Raw genomic sequence first — 17695 nt, forward strand, 5'->3', positions numbered from 1 at the left:
GAAATTTAGAATACAAAACTTTKCAGATTATCCCCATTTACTAAATAAAGTATTTTGAAGACACAGCATTTTATTTACTGAGCATACTGTGTCCCCTATTGTCTAACAAGCRGTTCCCTTTAAAAGTCAATGATGCTTTGGGTGAAGAATCAGCTGTTAACTGACTTCTCTTTTTATCAAGTATTTGTAAAGTTTTGGACGTGGCTGTTACTAACATGCTTACTATATTGAACAGAAGAATTTTTTTTTAATGAGGTCAAGAATAGCATTCATAAAAATGCCATCCAAGTATTATAGTATGCAGTATTGTATGTAATATGTAGTACATAGTTTATTAAACCCAGCAAATGTGCTCAAAGGTATAGCATATTCAGATAGCTTTTGAACAAATGCATAGAGTGTGATTTGATTTATTGGAAAGGTAACTAATATTTTCATAGGATACGTGTTCTCACTGGACTGGTATCCATGTTGAAATATAAGGGTATAAACTTATTTTGCAGAAAAAAGGTACTAGAGCAATTAAGCATGTTGATATACAAAATAGGAAGGGTAAATGTTAACTGAAAAATTTAAAGCTGTGATCTCTTCATTCAGGCTGGCACTTGAACTCAGCTATACTTACCTGTCAATGTATTATTCTAGTACTGTCTCAAAGTATTATCAGGACTGCAAAGTGGTGAGAAATATTTTGCATATGTGATCATAACCAGCATTATAAATAAGCTTATTTCTCTAAACTCAGAAATACATGGCTCAAATACCTACTGGAATATGAAGATAGTGAAGAACCCTAACATGCAGCCCTAAATATTCAAATACTTCTTCTTTTTTTTTTTTTTTTAAAAAAAAAAAGGCTTACTGTGGAGGAGGGAAATGTTTCTTCCAGCTTTGTAATTACTGTGTAGACTCTGAATGCAATGATTGCACTCTCTGCTAAAAACAGGATATCCATATCAAATATATTCTTCTCTGATTTCTACTGTTATGACAGGTCCTTAAAGAGAATTCCTGTTTTCTGGTAGTTTATCTTTCTTAATAAATTTAAATAAAATTTAAATAAATCCTCATTGGACTTYTGTCTCCTATTCCTCAAGTTTTCCTTAACAAATTTCTTGGTCTTCACATAACAGCTTTACACTAGGGCCAGCTACAGAAACTTGTTCCAGTCCCTCTAAAGAGTAAAGATGATGTATTTCTGAATTCRCATTAGTTGATACACATTGCTGTTTACTCTCTGAACTAATATAGACATAGTATTCCACTAGCCTTTGCTTTCCCAGGCCTTGCAATTACATGTTACTCTTCTGGTATCCTCCATACAAGTCTTCACTGAAATTTTCCAGCCCTTGCACAAGATGTGGTTTTGGTGCCTTCTCTCTTCCCCAGCACTCAGTTCAGTTACCTTCTGCAAGAACTGTATTCACTGTTTGGCGACAGGGAGCTGGTTCCATAACGTATTTTTCCTCTGTCAGTATTGCCTTCAGATAGGCGTATGGGATGTCCCCAGCCTGTCTGCAGCCCTCCTCGCTTTTTTCTCCCTCAGTTCCTGTATGGTGTTATCTTCTTCTTTTCCTGCCCTCAGTTGGTATTACAACAGGAATGTCCCCAAAATACAATAGAAGCATAGAAGAAGCACCAGCCAACATTATCTTCTTTTTTTCTTACCTTTTCAGAAGGATAAAAATGGTGCCTGCACAAATACTTCCCAGCAAAATGGTATTATAAAATCCTAATCCTACACTGTATTCATAGAGGAAGGGTCTTTACCTTAATACATCAAAAACACTGCTTTACTTCTTGCAGACCCTGTGCAATATAGACTGGACAGAATATAGACTGACTTTGTCAGTACTTCTTTTACTAAACAAAAGCAGAAAAATCTGGGAATGTCTGGCACTTTGCTTTTACCAAACGATTCTGGGTAACTCTTGMGCACGCGTTGGTTTAACTGCGCCTCTGTGATGGTAAAGCACAAATGCCTAGAAAATGTGCATTTGCACATTGTCAAGAGTTGTCTTTTTAATTAACAAATGTCGAGGTGATTAATTTCCATCTGGTAGAGCAGGGCAGTCTATATTCACAGATGATCCAGAGGCTGTATTGGACAATATGATGTTAGCAGGGAACAAAGCTGCTGAAAGATGAACTACAGTCCTGGTTAAATCAGTGAGGACCATGGGTTGCGGAAGACCTTGAGGGCGAATTCAAAGTTAACCAAAAAACATTGAATAAAGGCACTTTTGGAGAAGCCTCACTCCAAGCTGATATACTTTTCTGGAAAGGAAAACCAGAAGACAGAAGCTGTCACAGGGCTAAGGGAATTGTATAAAAACCTCCTGGCAGTGGTTTTGGCAGGCCAGTTTGCTAACTGAAAAACACCTAGAAACAGCATCCAAGTCAGTAGTCCTGAAGGTGTGTTATTAATGGTAGCTGTCCTCAGATAGAGTAGCCAATATGCTAAGCATTAAAACTCAGCCAAATGCATTTCTTTTTTACCCAACTGCCAGCTTTGTACTGAAAGGTGCTTAGGCAAGGAGAGGAAATGTTAGGTACACTTTTTTTCTCAGGCTGGCAAGTGCATGAAGGGTATGGGGGCAACGCACACAAGGATCCCAGCACCGTGGGCCACCTGGAAATTGCAAGCTGTCCTTACACTGAGCTGCAGAGGTCTGCACAGAAGCTGCCAGTGTAGAGTACTGGTTTAGAGGAATTAYGGCCTGCTGGCAAGCGTTAATTAGAGGTTCACTGACATGCAGCAAGACAGGGAGAAAATTACTTTAGCCCCAGGTATTTTTTTCTGAACTGTAACATCTCTATGCAATCCAGATAGCAAGAGAAAATCATTGCCTGGAGTATATAAATTAAGTGGCTGGAGAACTGCTCCACAGAAGAYAATACCTGCATTAGTGTGGGCCTCCGTTTGAGGATGCCTTCAGCTCATACGGTAACGCTTGCAGAGGGGCCAGTCACTCCAGGCATACTGCGCTTCCTTAAAACAAGCCCTGCAGTTCCCTAGTACAGGTGAGGAAGATCCAGCTGGGTGCATGACTGCATTTTGCCAGGAGAGACGCGCCATTATTTCTAAGTCTTCAGAAGCTCTGGAAGGCAAAAATTCTCTTTGACCTGTCAGTAATGCTGGGGCAGCCTGCACTGCCTCCAATATGATACTTAGTGCCAAAGCTCATTTCAAAGTCGTTCTTGCTCTAGATACCATACAGTAGTGTGGCATAGCTTCCCCCCCCCCCAAGCTGCTGTCCTGGCTTGGTTGCAGGAACTTGTTTCCTTCTTTCACTGCATAGTCCATGAACCATTTCTAGGGTTGCATGGAAAACCGGGAGATAGCAGCAAGTAATGTGAAACCCTGCTCACAGAAGCACTTAAAAAAGTGTAACCAGAAGCTGAGGTACTACAGCTAATGTGACATGATTTTTAAAGCCATGTTTTTTAAAAAAGGATAAAATATTAGTAAAGTCCTAGACACTATAAGTGAAAGTTTTAAAGACCAGATATTTTTGATAAATAAAATGTTAAATATATTGTAATAAAATATTGTGTGCTGAGGGCTATACATATTGTGAGTTCTTCCCTAATGGAGATAGTTTTCTGAATGTGACTTTTTTTTTCTAGACATGAGTCTTCCAAGAGATCTGTGCATAGTACTGAAGTAGTTCATCAGCATTTTCATTATCTGTCTGTCAGAAATGGGATATCTCTTTCTATTGTGACTGTTAATATTTGGGGGTTTATATGCGAGTATTTTGTTTCCTCTTCCAATTCAGAGCAGAAGATAAGCAATATAATTGCTTTTAAAGGTAATTACTATAATTGAAAAATTACCTGAGGAAAATGGACTCTAACTMATTAAACCTGGAAGGAAGCCTCATATATTTGTATATTTGTACGTTTGTATGTTTGTATATGTATGTAGAGTTGCAAACACATTTGCACTGACAGAGTTCAAGTTTACAACACAGATTATGAACTTCTGAGCCACCTGAGCTCTTCATGGCCCAAATAAATTTTACATTTTTGTACTTGTTAGCTAATGTTTGCTATAGGTCTGTTTTTCTTATAAGACATTTTTAAAGTAAGGATGAAACTGTGGTGCAAATATTACTGTTTATTTCTTTGTTGTATAGTTTGTTTTCTTTGGGGAAACTCCAAGCCAGCAAATTGCCCAAAACTTGTGGTTATATCTGTCTTCTAGAAGATATAGTTCATTTACAGTTCTACCATCAATTTGGGTTTTCTTTGGTTGGCTGGTTGGTTGGTTTTTTAGTGTTCAGTAATTTGGTGATTTCRTTTGACTTTCTCCTCTTGGATAGTTACCAGAAAAACACACACAAAACTGCAATTGATAATTCTTCTCCAAAGAAGGTCGTTAGATTTACATGAACACACAAAATTGCTGGAGGGCAGCTCTCAGACTGTCTCATGGATCTGGGTTTCACTACAATCTTCCCTGTTTTGGTTCATTTTCATGCACCTCAAACTGGATTATAGTTAGCACTGTGGATGTATCGGTAGCTCAAAGAGTGAGAACTATTTTCTTTCCTCCATCCAGCTAATATATGAATTAGTGCTGTTTGGTTGACATGAGAAAAAGATGTATGCACGGGCAGGGTGCTTTGCTTTTCCTGTGGTGGTCTATTATGCTTTCTTTTTATCCTAAGATTGAGAGCTACATGATAATGCGTCTAAATTGGTATTTCTGTAAAGTTGTTCTGTGTGAGTAAAATTACGATATTTCATAGATGTTCTTTAACTGAAATAGAAGTGACCCGATAGGAACTTGAATAAAAAGGATTAAAAGAATCAGAAAATAACAAAATGGTCTTCTGTACAGGGAGCTATTCACATTCTATACAATGTCTTTGAATGCATGAGTTTGTTTATACTGCAACTTAGACTATGTTATTAAAAAGATCACACATGACAAAGGAGAATTGAGTTTCATTACTTGAATGTAATTATCTCACATTGTTTGAAACAGCCTTTTCTTGTCAAGAGCAAAGTAAAAGCGTTAAGCCTATTATAACATCTCTTTTGATGTTTTTGTAGGATATAATACGAGATGAATGYTCAGTGCTGAAGCTGCAGCTGAAGGAGAGAGATGAACTCATAGCCCAACTTCGTGAGGAGCTGGTAAGCAGGAGATGCTTTTTTTTCTTTTTCTTCTTTTATAGTTCATTTACCTGACAATGTCCTTCACGCAGACCAGAAACTAAATAAAAACGATTTCACACCTGCTGCAGAATGGCTATCCTAAGGCTATGTTAAACATTCAGATCAAAACTGGTAACACTGACTGTACGTTTCTAGGGACTTGTCATGGCTACTATCGAAATACACTGCTAGTAGAGTTTGTTTTAAAGATTGTGTTGACAGTTGTCTTGCAGTATCAAAGAGGCATTAATCAGTGATGGAGGAAGAGCACAGCACTGTATGCTCTGCTCAGCATATGCCAGAAATCTTGAAGGGAGGTAAACGTGTTCTGGTGAATTGTGAACGTTTCCCCCGTGAGCTACCTTTCATAGCTACAGAACTGTCTGGTAGAAAATGAAATACTCTTTTTCTCTTAAACAGATTTATTTTTAATTCAAAAGAGAAAAAAAAAGATACTATCATATTTACTGAACTGAACTTTTCCTTACATAACCTAGCAAGGCTTCAATATTACCATTTTGAGCATAGGCATATTACCCCAAATGGCAGAGTTAGGCAAAATATGTGATCCATCATTTAAAACACCAAAAYCCATAAAATGTTGCGGTATTAAGACCGTGCTAAAATAATTTTAAAAATCTATTATGCTGGAACATGATTAAAACAGTATGTCTTCAGTCTTCTTAGTTGTATGAAAAATTGAAGGATGRAGAATTTTTCTGCTCCTCTCATCACAAATAGAGAAGTAGGTTAAAAACTGCGCAGAGAAAGCATGCAAGTGTGCTTTGGGTCACCACATTCGGGAAGAAGTGCAGCATGCGCTTAAGGCTTATATGCTTGCTGTGACTTCCCTTAGCGATGTGCAGGCACTTAAGATGTTGTGTAAGCACCCTTTGGGAGGTGAGGTTGTTTCCTTTACCTGAACTTAATTTTCTGATCTAGCTCAGATGCTTTTTGTGCCTTTCGGTTTCAGATCTGGTGACCAGGTCAAAACTTAGGCAGAGTGAATTCAGGTCCACTCATCCAAACCAGAGAGAAACTGCTAGGCTGACAAGGTAGCGTCAGACTCACCTGAGCACTCAGACGGGCTCTCAGGTGCGGCTAGGCCTGTGACCGTGGCAAAGATCCACTGYGTGTCTGACTGACTAACCAAAAATATCAGTATAGTTTTACATCAGCAGCTGTAACTAAATCTCCAGTTACATGGGGAAAACATAGTGCTGCTCACTGATGGAAGATGCCTTTCTGTATTAGCATCTGCAAAATAAACACAGGTCATCAATATTCTTTGTTTCATACTCGGCTACATTAAGAAATGATGTATTATGTAATTATCATCTGAAATCAATGACAAAATGGGATACAGGGAACATCGAGCTTCTGCACGCTCCTGGAGCATTAATTTTATATCAGTCTAGTTCAGAACATATGCTGTTAACTGGTTGACAACTTTGTCACTGTAAAATAATCTTGTATTGATACAGTGAGCTGTGGCTCCTTTACTGTTAACCGTTGTCAGAGTTCATCTATGCATATGTCAGCTGCAGGAGAAGTCTCATCGRGAATTTAGTGTTTGTATTTCTTAGTAGGCAAAAAAGTCTGTCATCGTAGGGTCGTGAAATAAGGSTTTCTGTAAGAGTTAAAATGAGTATCATGGATTAAAACTGACTTCAGTTCTGACACTCTAGGACTTGTTCTAAAGTACAGGTAGCATTCTTGAGGCCACATTTAGTCATTTCAAATCAAGCTTTGAAAGGACTCAGCATATCTCGCTTACTCCTATTGATCCAAATAAAGCAAGAAAGGGAGACTAACATSGCAGAAGCTAGTCTGAGGCTATGAATCCTRTTAAAAGTATGTAGTGGGTGCGGTRGGTGCGYACTGGGGAAAGAAAAGATCCTTGTGTGTGAGGTCGTAAGTGTGATATTAGCTTCCAGGCTTTAGGTTTCTCTCTGTATTTTTTTTTAACTCTATTGTGTATCTCCTGCTATACTACCTTGTAAAACTTTGGGGGTTTGTTGGTTTGTTTGTTTTTTCCTTTGTTACCAGCTGTAACAGCTACCAGATGCCCCTCTTGTTGCCTGAATGCCCATCGGGTGCGTGCTTGTTCCCACAACTGCCTTTTTTTTTTTTCCCCCCCACCTTTTTCTGTGGTCCTGACCTGCTCTTTCCTGTAGCACTCTGTGGCTGAGGTACTTCTGGGCAGCTGCAGGCTGTGCAGGGAGCATTAAGTTCTCTCTTTAGAGCTGTTAGAGGTAAAGAGGACTTAATAGCTAAAAAGCACAATTAAAATATTTTTTTTCTTTGCTTCTATCGTATCGGACAAATATTGATGAAAAATGCATACTTTGATAATCTGCAAATCTGAACAGCAATGGTTCKTTATATGTTCATGAGGTGGTCAATATTAGAAGCATGAATGCTTAAAGCACATCAGTGGAACTATAGTTTGTGGTTGATAAAAACATCTTGGAAATTATCTACAATATGTTACAGACATGGTACTTATTAGGTAACTTCCTTTTTTATTCCTGAACCTTGGGCCAATATGTGTTCATTATCCCTCTGAGTAGGGAGTAGTTGCAAATACAGCTTACCTGTTTTAAAGTCTTTGCACCACGGTGTAAAGGTCAGGTGTAGGATTTTAACATAATAATCAGTTTGGGTCAGTTCTGTAATTCGTGGCAGGTGTGTGTGAAAATGTGTACTTCATGGTCTTTAAGTTGGTTATTTGCATGTAGATATGAAACACCTGGTTAAATAGCCATCTGCAGGGCTCTGCAGCTAGCCAGGAGTGAACTTTAGCTCTTTAGAAGATTTGTTGAGTCTATTGCTCTAGTTGCTCCTTTCTCACTGGCCCAGTGATTTTTCACTTTTTAAAAGGGATTTCTGTTATGCTTGGGTACATAAAGAAGGAGATCTTGAATAATGCTGAGGGTAGGAAACACTGGTGGAGTTTGAGTTTACTGGCTGTAAGTGGGCTGCCAGTTGCAGCTGTGCTGCAGAGCACCTGCGCCTCCTCTTTCTCCTAATTGCCTCTAGCTCTGAAAGGGAGAAAGGGAGGGGGAAGGCCCGTTTTGAGGGCTGAGGAAGGGARAGTTGGATTTGCAGCTGTGAGGCTTGGGTAGAAAAGGCAAAATGCAAGCAGACCTCACCTACCTCTGAGCAAGTAAAAGAAAACTTCCAGGGAAAAGAATGGTATGGAATTATTTTTGTTTTTTAATGAAAAATATTGGATGAGGAACAAAAGCTGCCTGTCTTCTTTGGAGAAATAAAATACAGGTAGATGGAGCAGTGGAACTACCTTCTGTATTATCTCCTTGTTTCCTGAAAAATAGGAGTTTYGGGAACAGAAACTCTCTCTCAGGCAGAGAGTTTAGCCTCCAGGATGTCTGGTACTCAGAACTGCTGTAAAGGTGCCTGAAAATGGTGAACTTCAGCAGGAACTGGGAGTTTGAGTTGAAATGTCCTGTTGGGTGCTTTAATGTATAGGCTGCTGATTACTCTGGGATAAGGGTCGCTTCCTCTCTTGTACTCCTTGGTAAAAAATAACTACTTACCCAGAGAATCGGCAAAACAGAGTGAGCGTGTGACACTGTGTTTGCTGAAAGGAGTCCTTCTCTCACGCTCGCTTTGGGTTTTGGTTTATTTTATGCCCCCTCCCCTAAAATAAAAGAAACCTGCTTTGATTAGATGAAGAAAGATATTTAAAATCTGAGACGTTTCCTCTCCAGCTCTGCCCTGAAACAGCTTCTATGTTTTATGTTTTAAAAATGTTTTTTGCTGTAGTGTGATTACTAAAACTGCTTCAAGTAACAAATATTTTCATGGTGACRAAAGTAACTGAGTGGTGCCTACAGTAATGTTTATTCTGCTGCTATTGTGAGTACAGTTACGTTAATACTGAAAAATGAGTGTTAACAACACTTTTTTTGTTAGCCTTGAGGTGCTTGTGTAACTTCAGTTGTGTGTTGTCCCACTGAAATGAAAAATGTAGTGAGGCATTTTTGGTGCATTCTGAGTAAAACTGGAAGTAAAGTTAAGTAACAAAATTACCATTATAGCATAGCTGTGGAAGATTGTTTTCCTTTGCAAAAGTAGTTGTTCATCAAACTTCATAGATTTTTTTTTTTTTTCTGTTTATGGACTAGCTAGGTACAGTGCTGGCCAAGGGACCTCTACCTCAAGCTGTAGGAGTTAATGCTTTAAAACTAGACATTCTGGAATCAATTCATTTTAAAAAAGTTATTTTTTGATCTGTTTTGTCTTTGTGAATCACAAGAAGTTCTATCTCCTCATCCAAAACCTAGGTTAAATCATTACAAAGTAAATAAATAAGATGAAGGGGGGAAAAAAAAACCCTTTTTTGCTGATATGATAGGCTAGGAATAAGATTTGGAAAATAAAATCATGATAAGCACCACTTTTGGAATTGATAGGAAAAAAGAGGAATGTTGATTAGTTCAGCCTATTTTCAAAATTCAAGAAAAGCATTTGCCTGGAAGCTTCAAAAAGGGAAAAAAGAAACCTTTCTATTTGGGAAAAAAAGAAAGTAATCCTTAAGCCAGAAAGTATATTCTAGATTCATCTTTACACTAATTCTGTACTTATTGCACRCTCTAGTGTTTTCTGATACTATTCCATGTGGAATGAATATTACAGACCCATGGATGATAGAATATTGATGATGGAATATTACAGACCCGTGGATGATTAACAGGAGAACAACAGTTGCAAGTACCATCAAATCTTCTTTCTTTCGCATGTTTAAGAAACAGTAAGAGCAGAAAAGAAATAGATTGGGTGTACTTAAATATTATTAAAGTGTCAGGCTTCTTTCCCCCCTTTTACAGAAGAATTAATTGCAAGCCTTCCAGAAGAGGCTTATCTGAGCTGTAATTACTCTCTGAATCAGCTCCACAAGACAAGTGTAGAGGCAATAAATGGCAATATCCTCCGGGACACAGTGGGGATTGGCCTCTGATTCCTCTTGTAGTCGAGGCCCTAGCTGGGAGCTGTCACTAAGATAGCATCTTTAATATTCCTCGCCACTTGTGGAGGCAATTCTGTGTGTTTGTTTAAGTCCTTATCACAAACCATTGCTGTGTTGCAGTGTTTGGCACAGATAAATGATTATGTCATTGGCATAAAATAGAGTCTTCCTAGTCTCACTGTAGTGAGTAGCACTACAAAATTGAGTAAATTTGAGATGCAAAATATGTCCTAAGCTTCCCCTGAGAAACTGCTCAGGTTAGGATTCCTTTAATAATAAAGCATCRCATATGCTTGTCTTCTGCAAAGGTGTCCCTTGTAGACTGCTGGCTTCATGAGACATGCAGCATTTCACAAATGCAGGCAGCTATGGTCTGGTTTTACTCTGAAATCTCAATGAACTTCAGGTTTTGCGTGGAAGACAGTATGTCTGAATATCACTTTTTTTTTTTTTAACTCAACTTTAAGCTTTTAACTCTAATGAGAATTATAAAAATACTAATTTTAGGACAAGTGGAAATGGCAGATTCTGGGGTGGGAAGGAAGACTTTGTACTCTTCAGTTCATCAGTTTTGAAGATTGTCCTCCCTGAGAGGAGAAAGTTGTATGCTTTTCAACTGGTGTTTATAGTTTTTTAATGAGATTCAAAATTCAGCTTAAATGTGTAACGAATGATGGATTGTGCTAGATGCTGCTATATAGGGAATGTAATGTTTATCTTACACTATGGGTTGTGGTCTAACTAGCCCTTTACTTGTGTCCTCTGAGCTCTGTAGAAGTAAGCTGAAGCACCTCACCTGAGCGGCTGGCCGGAGCAATTAACATGTAAGACTTGCACATGGAGTTCTGGTGATGTGAAACACCTATGCTTACTAGATAGTTTACGTAAAGGAAAACTTGCTGCTTTTTTTTTCTGTTTTAATAAATATTATGAATAAAGGATATGGAGAAAACAGTGAAGAGCAAGCATTTTTTGTAGGGTTCTGATTGCTCGATTTCCTGTTATTTTTTTTTATTCAGCATGTTATATATGTATGCATTTTGGTGGTTACTTACCACTCTAGAATTATCAACATTTGGTGCCAAAGATGACTGCAGAAGGAATGTTCTCTAAAAGTGTGGAAACCTGCTGATGTTTGACATGGCCGTATATTTGTGTGTGTGTGTGGTGGTGGTGGTGTGATTCTCAAAGCAGTAGTTAGGTTGGCTTTCAGGAGAGTAACTACAAAGCAAGAGCTTCTTTTGGTGTCATCTAGCCACTTGCTATTATTGCTTTATATATATGTGTGTGTGTGTATATATATACATATATACATATATATATATATCTATATATATATATATATAGAAGAGCCAAAAGGAAAGAAAAGTTGCTTAAAAAAAGAGACATGCTAGACAGTTTGTTGTGCTTCTCCTATTGCAGCTCTCTGTACATGTGTTTCAGATTAATAACAGCTTTATCCTCAGTTCTGCACAGCAATAGTTAAGGAATCAATTGTCATTCCTTCTAATAATTAATTTTCTGTTTGGGGAAGTGCTTGCAGTCTGGAAGATGTAGGTTGTCTGTCACTGTAATTCACTAGAGATCTAGTAAAAGAATACTATTTTTCCCTTGTTTTCTTAGTTACAGTGTAGTAGCTTGCCCAGTTTTCCTTACCATACCTGCCTGTGATTCACAGAACTGTCTGAGCATGCACACTGGTACAGCAAACATTTAAAAAATGAAGAATCATCTGTGTTTTAATAACAATATTTTTATGTTTACGTTCCTGGTGAAGTTCTATAGGGGGAAAAAGCATTATGTTATTTTTGTCCTTACCTTTTGTATAATGTAGCTGAATATTTTTCCTTCATGCGTAGTGTAGTCTAAAACTTCAAGTATTCTTGTGTCCATAAATGAGACATGTCCACAAAGGAGGATTCTTTGCATGAAAAATAATAAATTCCTTCTTGAAAGTACTTTGATACAAGGGCCAGTAAACTCTTAAGCTTTTGAAGACTTGAATAGCAATTTCTGTCCTTTCCTAAATATGGAACCTAGCAAGAACTTGCTGTGTTCAGTTATGTGTCAGACCTTAGTACTGTCTCACAGTAGCCGACTTCATAAAGTCTTTGCAAATGTTTTGTGTTTTTCTGTCATTCTCTTTTATTTCATGGTAGTTTCTACTTGAGGAATGAGATGTCCTCTTGTTTGAAGGACAAGAGATCTAAGGGGTTTCATTTAACCAGTGCTTTCTCACTGAAGATGCTTTTTATTCTATGGCATCATGAATACTGCATGCTTCAAAAGATGCTCAAATGCCTCTCTAAGTGCTTTGTTTTCTCTGCAGCAAGCTTTGCAGTGCTTTTAAGTAGTATTGGAGCTACGTGTGTGTGGACTTTTACCTGACTGATCTGAGTAAATAATGAGCTCTGAAATTATGACTGTATGTATTACTACTTTCAGTTTTTAGATAGCAAAAATGTATTTTGCATAGTTATTTTAAGTTCATTTGGGCTGGAGACCAGGTAATGTGGAGGGAGAGATGAAGTGTACAAAATCCCCCCATGCTTGGGGAAAAGTGAATTAATACAATAAAATACTTCTGATCCCTTAGATCTGAGCAGATGGTAAACATCTCGGCTAGCCTGTGTTATGTTGGCTAGGCTGGGAAAGAACGATGATGATAGATGTCTGCTGGAAGCAGTGCCCTTTATTTTCAAAGAACTTGGGTCAAATCCTGTTTTCTGGACTGTCATAGAAATTTAACAGCAATAGACAGTTTCTGTTGACAGTTACAGGCCTCTTGCTTCCAGCCAGCTCTTCGGTGCTCCACTGTTGAAGTCTTGGGTTTTTCTCCTACTGTGTGCGTTTCTCTCATGCTTCTTTCTTTTTCAGTATTGCTCCCTCTTCTTTTCTACACAAACGAACAGATTTCACTTCAGTGTCGCCTGTCTGCTTCATTCAGTGTTTGAGAAATTGGACTCTGGTGCTGGTCTCCGTCTTTTGGGTGGAGGCTGCTGTTATTTCCAAGCTCAGTTACCCTGACTGATGTTCGGCTGTGATACCTTCAAATCTTGGGGAGCTTTCACGTGTGTCCCAGTATGATGGGGAGAGGGGATGGATTCTGATGGTCGCAAAGCTTTCATAAATGACCTGGATTTTACTCTGTTTTTAAACTGGGACTCTGGTGAGACGGGCAGTGGTTTATAGAAATGCTTCCTCACCCTTAAGGAAGGAAACGAATGTTGGAAGAGTTGTAGTGTGTTCAGGCTGAGTAATAGCAAATAGCAACAAGTGTCCTAGCAGAAAGCTGGTTTTCAAATTTATCTTTTCGTTGATAAATTCTTTTTCAAAGAATTTACTTAAACTTTCATATTTTAGCCCCTTGGGCTTTTTTATTCCTCTATCTGAATTTAAAAGAAGATAAGAATGTAATATATGGTCATTATAGAAAATCAAATTAAAGAGCAGTGATCTTACTGATTTCTAACCACATATCACATTTAAATTACAAGGGGAAGAAAATAAGCTACTGGTTAATACTAAATTAATTTACTCTCACATATTATGCATTTGTTCTTTTCTGGAGTACTAAATTCTGAATCTTTTTAATTAGGTTACTCTGTGTGGCTAGTAAAAATAAAAAAGTGAACTGTTGCTTAAGAGTCTTCATTCAGCTCAGAATACAGAGTGAAAATATGTATTTTTTGCAAGATATCATTTATGAATTATTCACTGTATTTGAAATGTACTTAACACACTTCAGATTTTTCTAGCAGTAATGCAAGACGTTTATCTTACATTTACCAATCTGACTTACGGATGATGATGATTATCTCAAAGGGAGCGCTCATGATTTACCAGAAGACTAATATAGTTTGCAGGCTGCAGTATGTATGAGAAGCCACCTATTATAAGCACAGGGCTTTATAAAACTAGGCTTTATCATGATGTTATACTTGTATTCAGTTTACAAATGACTTTTACTGAACAATGATAGTTGGGCAGTTGGATGCTATACTGCGCTTTCAGAAATAACAGTGTAGGTGTTCTATCTGTAGCATGGAGATGAGGAGGAAGAAAAATAAACTATCTTTATGTAAACTTGTTTCAGTGTGTTTTGTGTGCTGCTGGAGGAACTCAGGTTAATAGGCTGGAAAAATAAAAAGTGGTACTATTAAAGGATCTAAAGCAGCGGGAGAGCTTATTTTGCTGTTCAGCTGAACTGAGTATGTATCGTATTGCTTTCAAGAACAAGGTGATTCTGAAGGAAGGTTTGTGTAGAGAGGACTAAGGATTTTCAGGTTGTCCTTAAAGCTACCTTTAAGAGGACTAAAAACATAGGTGGGCTTCACTTACAGAACTTGCCATGAGAATGATCCCTCCTTATTTAACCAGTGTGAATAAACTAGGTAAGATCAGTCTCTGGCATCTTGTGGAGTTCACTTTGCATCTTAATTCATGGAAATAGAATTCAGCCCCTAAGAGGCAGAGATGTTTGGTTGTGTTTTTTTGTTTTGTCTTTTCCCTCCCTCTATCCGGTTTGGAACCACTAGGATGATATGGTTCATCAGCTCCTTTCTTTCTTCCCTCCAGTGGCTTATTAAGATAACTTCCCTAGTACTATTTGATCTTTGTTTGTCAAATCAGAATTAATAGTGTGCATCCATTTCTCTTGCTCTAAACCTAATTCTGGGCCTATTTTGCCTAGCCATCAGAATTTAAGACATACCTAACCAGAGAGCTTGTTCACAAATATTGTTGTTACTGGTGCGGTTTGAGACCCAAAAATCCTAAGTTCTGCACAATCGGATTTAAAAAAAAAAAAAAAAAAAAGAGAGAGAGAGAGAAAGCATGAGAGAGACTGAGAGACTACCTGTTTTGGCTTACAGCTAATTAAGCTGGAAAGAGGAAAATGAACATGTCATATGGAGAATCTGGAAGCTGATCTCTTGGATGTCTAATTATTTGTTTGCCTGCATAGAGAGGAAGACCTCTAAGAGTGGCAAAGTAATGGTTTTGTCTTAAGTAATTCTTATAATTGGCAGTAAAACAAGGCTTGAGCCTTGTTTAATTTTACAGATGGTCAAGTGAAAGCTTAAAGATGCTATTCTAAGGAGTTAAGTGACTTTAGGCACTTGTCCAGACTTCCATAGAGGTACCTGGGAATGGTGGCCAGTTGCTTGACTTTTCCTGTAAGAGCTGGAGGTAGCCACCCTGAATGGGACGTAGCAGTCTTTTGAAAGAAGTGGTGTATGGAAGTAAGAACACTATTACCCTTTGTTCCTCCTTCACTTTTTTTGCGCTTTGTTCTTTCTGTTCTGTTTTTTGACAAAACATTGTCAGTAAGTTTGTTGATATGAAAGCAAACTGAATTGTAATTCTACCTGTGAAAGATCAGTGCTGAATTATGAATACTTCAAGCTTGGACTCTTCTAGCCTTTCCCACGGACTACTTGCTTGGTTACTGTGTTCCGATAGACATGAATCCCTCTCCAAAGCTTACTAAGACACATAAAGAGTAATTGCAGAATATACTAATTAGAAACCTAAGGTTATTTATTAATTCTCACTTCTTCCAGTGGGTTTATATATTAGTTTTAAGTCTAAATCATTTGGTGTTCATCTTTTTCCTCCTCTATCATCCCATTAATAACTGGGACATTGTGCCATATGGTTGCTAATATTCTATGTTAGCACAGAGTCCAGAAGTAGCATTTCAAAAATGAACTAAAAGTCATAATGCAAGTAAATGTTGCGTGTGGCCTGCCAGGTAAGCTTTTTAATATGCATTTTCATTTAATGAGAAGAATGAATTGTTCAGTGAGGCCACTAAGCTCAGGTGAAGTCTCTTCTTAATCAGTGGTTTTATGTTGTAATTAGAAATAGACAAAAAAAAAAAACACCAGTCAAGGTACTTCTATTCAGGAGTTGCAGATCTTTTCTGCAGAAAAACTATAAATTGCAGCCTTTCCTACTGAGACATGCACCTAATTCTTACCTGTGTACTTGTCTCAATTTTATTCGTATTCCTAATTTGTTTACATACAATTCTTATGCTCCTTGTAGGAGCGTAAGTCATTCTGTCGTCATATTACCTGTTCTGTGATTCTGTGAATATGGAAAAGTTAACTTTTTTCCTTTGGTGGTCATCTGTGAACTGGTGCAGTCTTTGTGCTGTTCTGCACATGAGGAGGAATCTATAAACATCTGGAAAGCCTCTTCATTCAACTACCTCTTTACAACTGTCTGATACAGCAAGAGCTATAAAAACTTGTCAGTTTGTAGGCTGATGATGAGCTAAAATATTGCTTAGCACAAATGCCAGCATTGGTTAACTTTTTGGCATTGATTGATGGGAACAGACTGCAGTATTGGGGACTTCTTGAACGAAAGCAAGTAACTTAAAATAATGAGTAGTTTAGGTCAGAAGCATCTCTGGAAGTCCTCTAGTCCTACCTCCTGCAAAGTTAGGCCAGTTAGGCCCTAACATTCATTCCTTACGTCCAGTTGTGTTTTGAATTTGTGCTGTTGCTCTTTGTTGTACACACCTGAGAAGGATCTTCTCTGTCCCCTGTCAGGTAGTGGAAGACTGCAGTTAGATTCCCCTTTACCTTCTCTTTTCCAGACTACCTAAATACTACTCCCTTGGCCTCTCCTTATGTCTCCGATTCTCTAACAGTGACCTGTTAGTGCGCTCTCTACAGTTTGCATCCCTCTCTTGTAATGGGGACCCCAGAAGGATGCCTATTACTTCCAGATGCCACTTACCCAGTAAACCCCCCCCTGCTCTATTCAGCACTGGTAATGTTCTTTGTAATGCAACCCAGCACACAGTTAAATGTCACGGTACGGGCACACAGACTCCTGTTTGACTTGTCTGCTTGGGCCTCCCAGACTTTCACAGGGCTGCAGCCCGGGCATTCAGCCTGGGGTTGGACTGATGTGGGGCACTTCCATCCCAGGAGTAGGACTTTACATTTGTCATGTGGTTCCCATTGGAATAATTTGCCAGTTCATTGAATCCCCCTGACTACCAGCCCTGCACTCCACTGTATGAACCAATAGCCTGATACGGTGTCACCTGCAAAATTGCTGAGGGTGTCTTCTGCCCTTTAGTCCAGGTCATTGATGAATTTGCAAGTTAATGTTCTGTTGCTCTGCTGTTATGTGGTACAGTGCATTGCATAGGCTGCAAACTCCTAGGGTAGGAACTACCCTTTCTCTGTTCAGTGTCAGGTCTGAGAATCTGATCATAAATCATGGGTTTTATGTATTTATTTACATTACTGTATTTTAAGAAATGTTGTGCTTATCACAAATAAGATCCTTCTGTCGCATGAATGTTACCTAAACACCTAGCCATTTATCAGACTCTTAGCATGTCTTTTAGTGATGTCTAATGTCAAGGTGTTATTTAGGAACTTAACTATTTAAGAAATTGCAAAATCTGCTTTCAGACCTGGCCAGGGAATTGGAACCATGTTCCAATTGCTGTAATATTTTTCTATTAATGGTTAGGGTGCAGATAATGCTTTGTCATCTGTTTAA

General features: G+C 38.3%; 1 protein-coding gene across 2 annotated transcripts in view; it reads left to right on the forward strand.

Annotated features, from left to right (window-relative positions):
- The window catches only part of CCSER1 (coiled-coil serine rich protein 1), a 686381-nt gene that overhangs the window by 367689 nt on the left and 300997 nt on the right, over positions 1-17695 (forward strand). For both annotated transcript variants that reach the window (XM_085299943.1, XM_085299944.1), the window contains exon 8: positions 5065-5148. In XM_085299943.1, coding sequence (XP_085156069.1) covers positions 5065-5148 — 84 coding nt within the window. The remainder of the gene's footprint in view (positions 1-5064; positions 5149-17695) is intronic.

Source organism: Rhea americana, unplaced genomic scaffold (genome assembly GCF_003343005.1).
Source record: "Rhea americana isolate MKP2758 unplaced genomic scaffold, rheAme1 scaffold_157, whole genome shotgun sequence".
NCBI lineage: Eukaryota > Metazoa > Chordata > Aves > Rheiformes > Rheidae > Rhea > Rhea americana.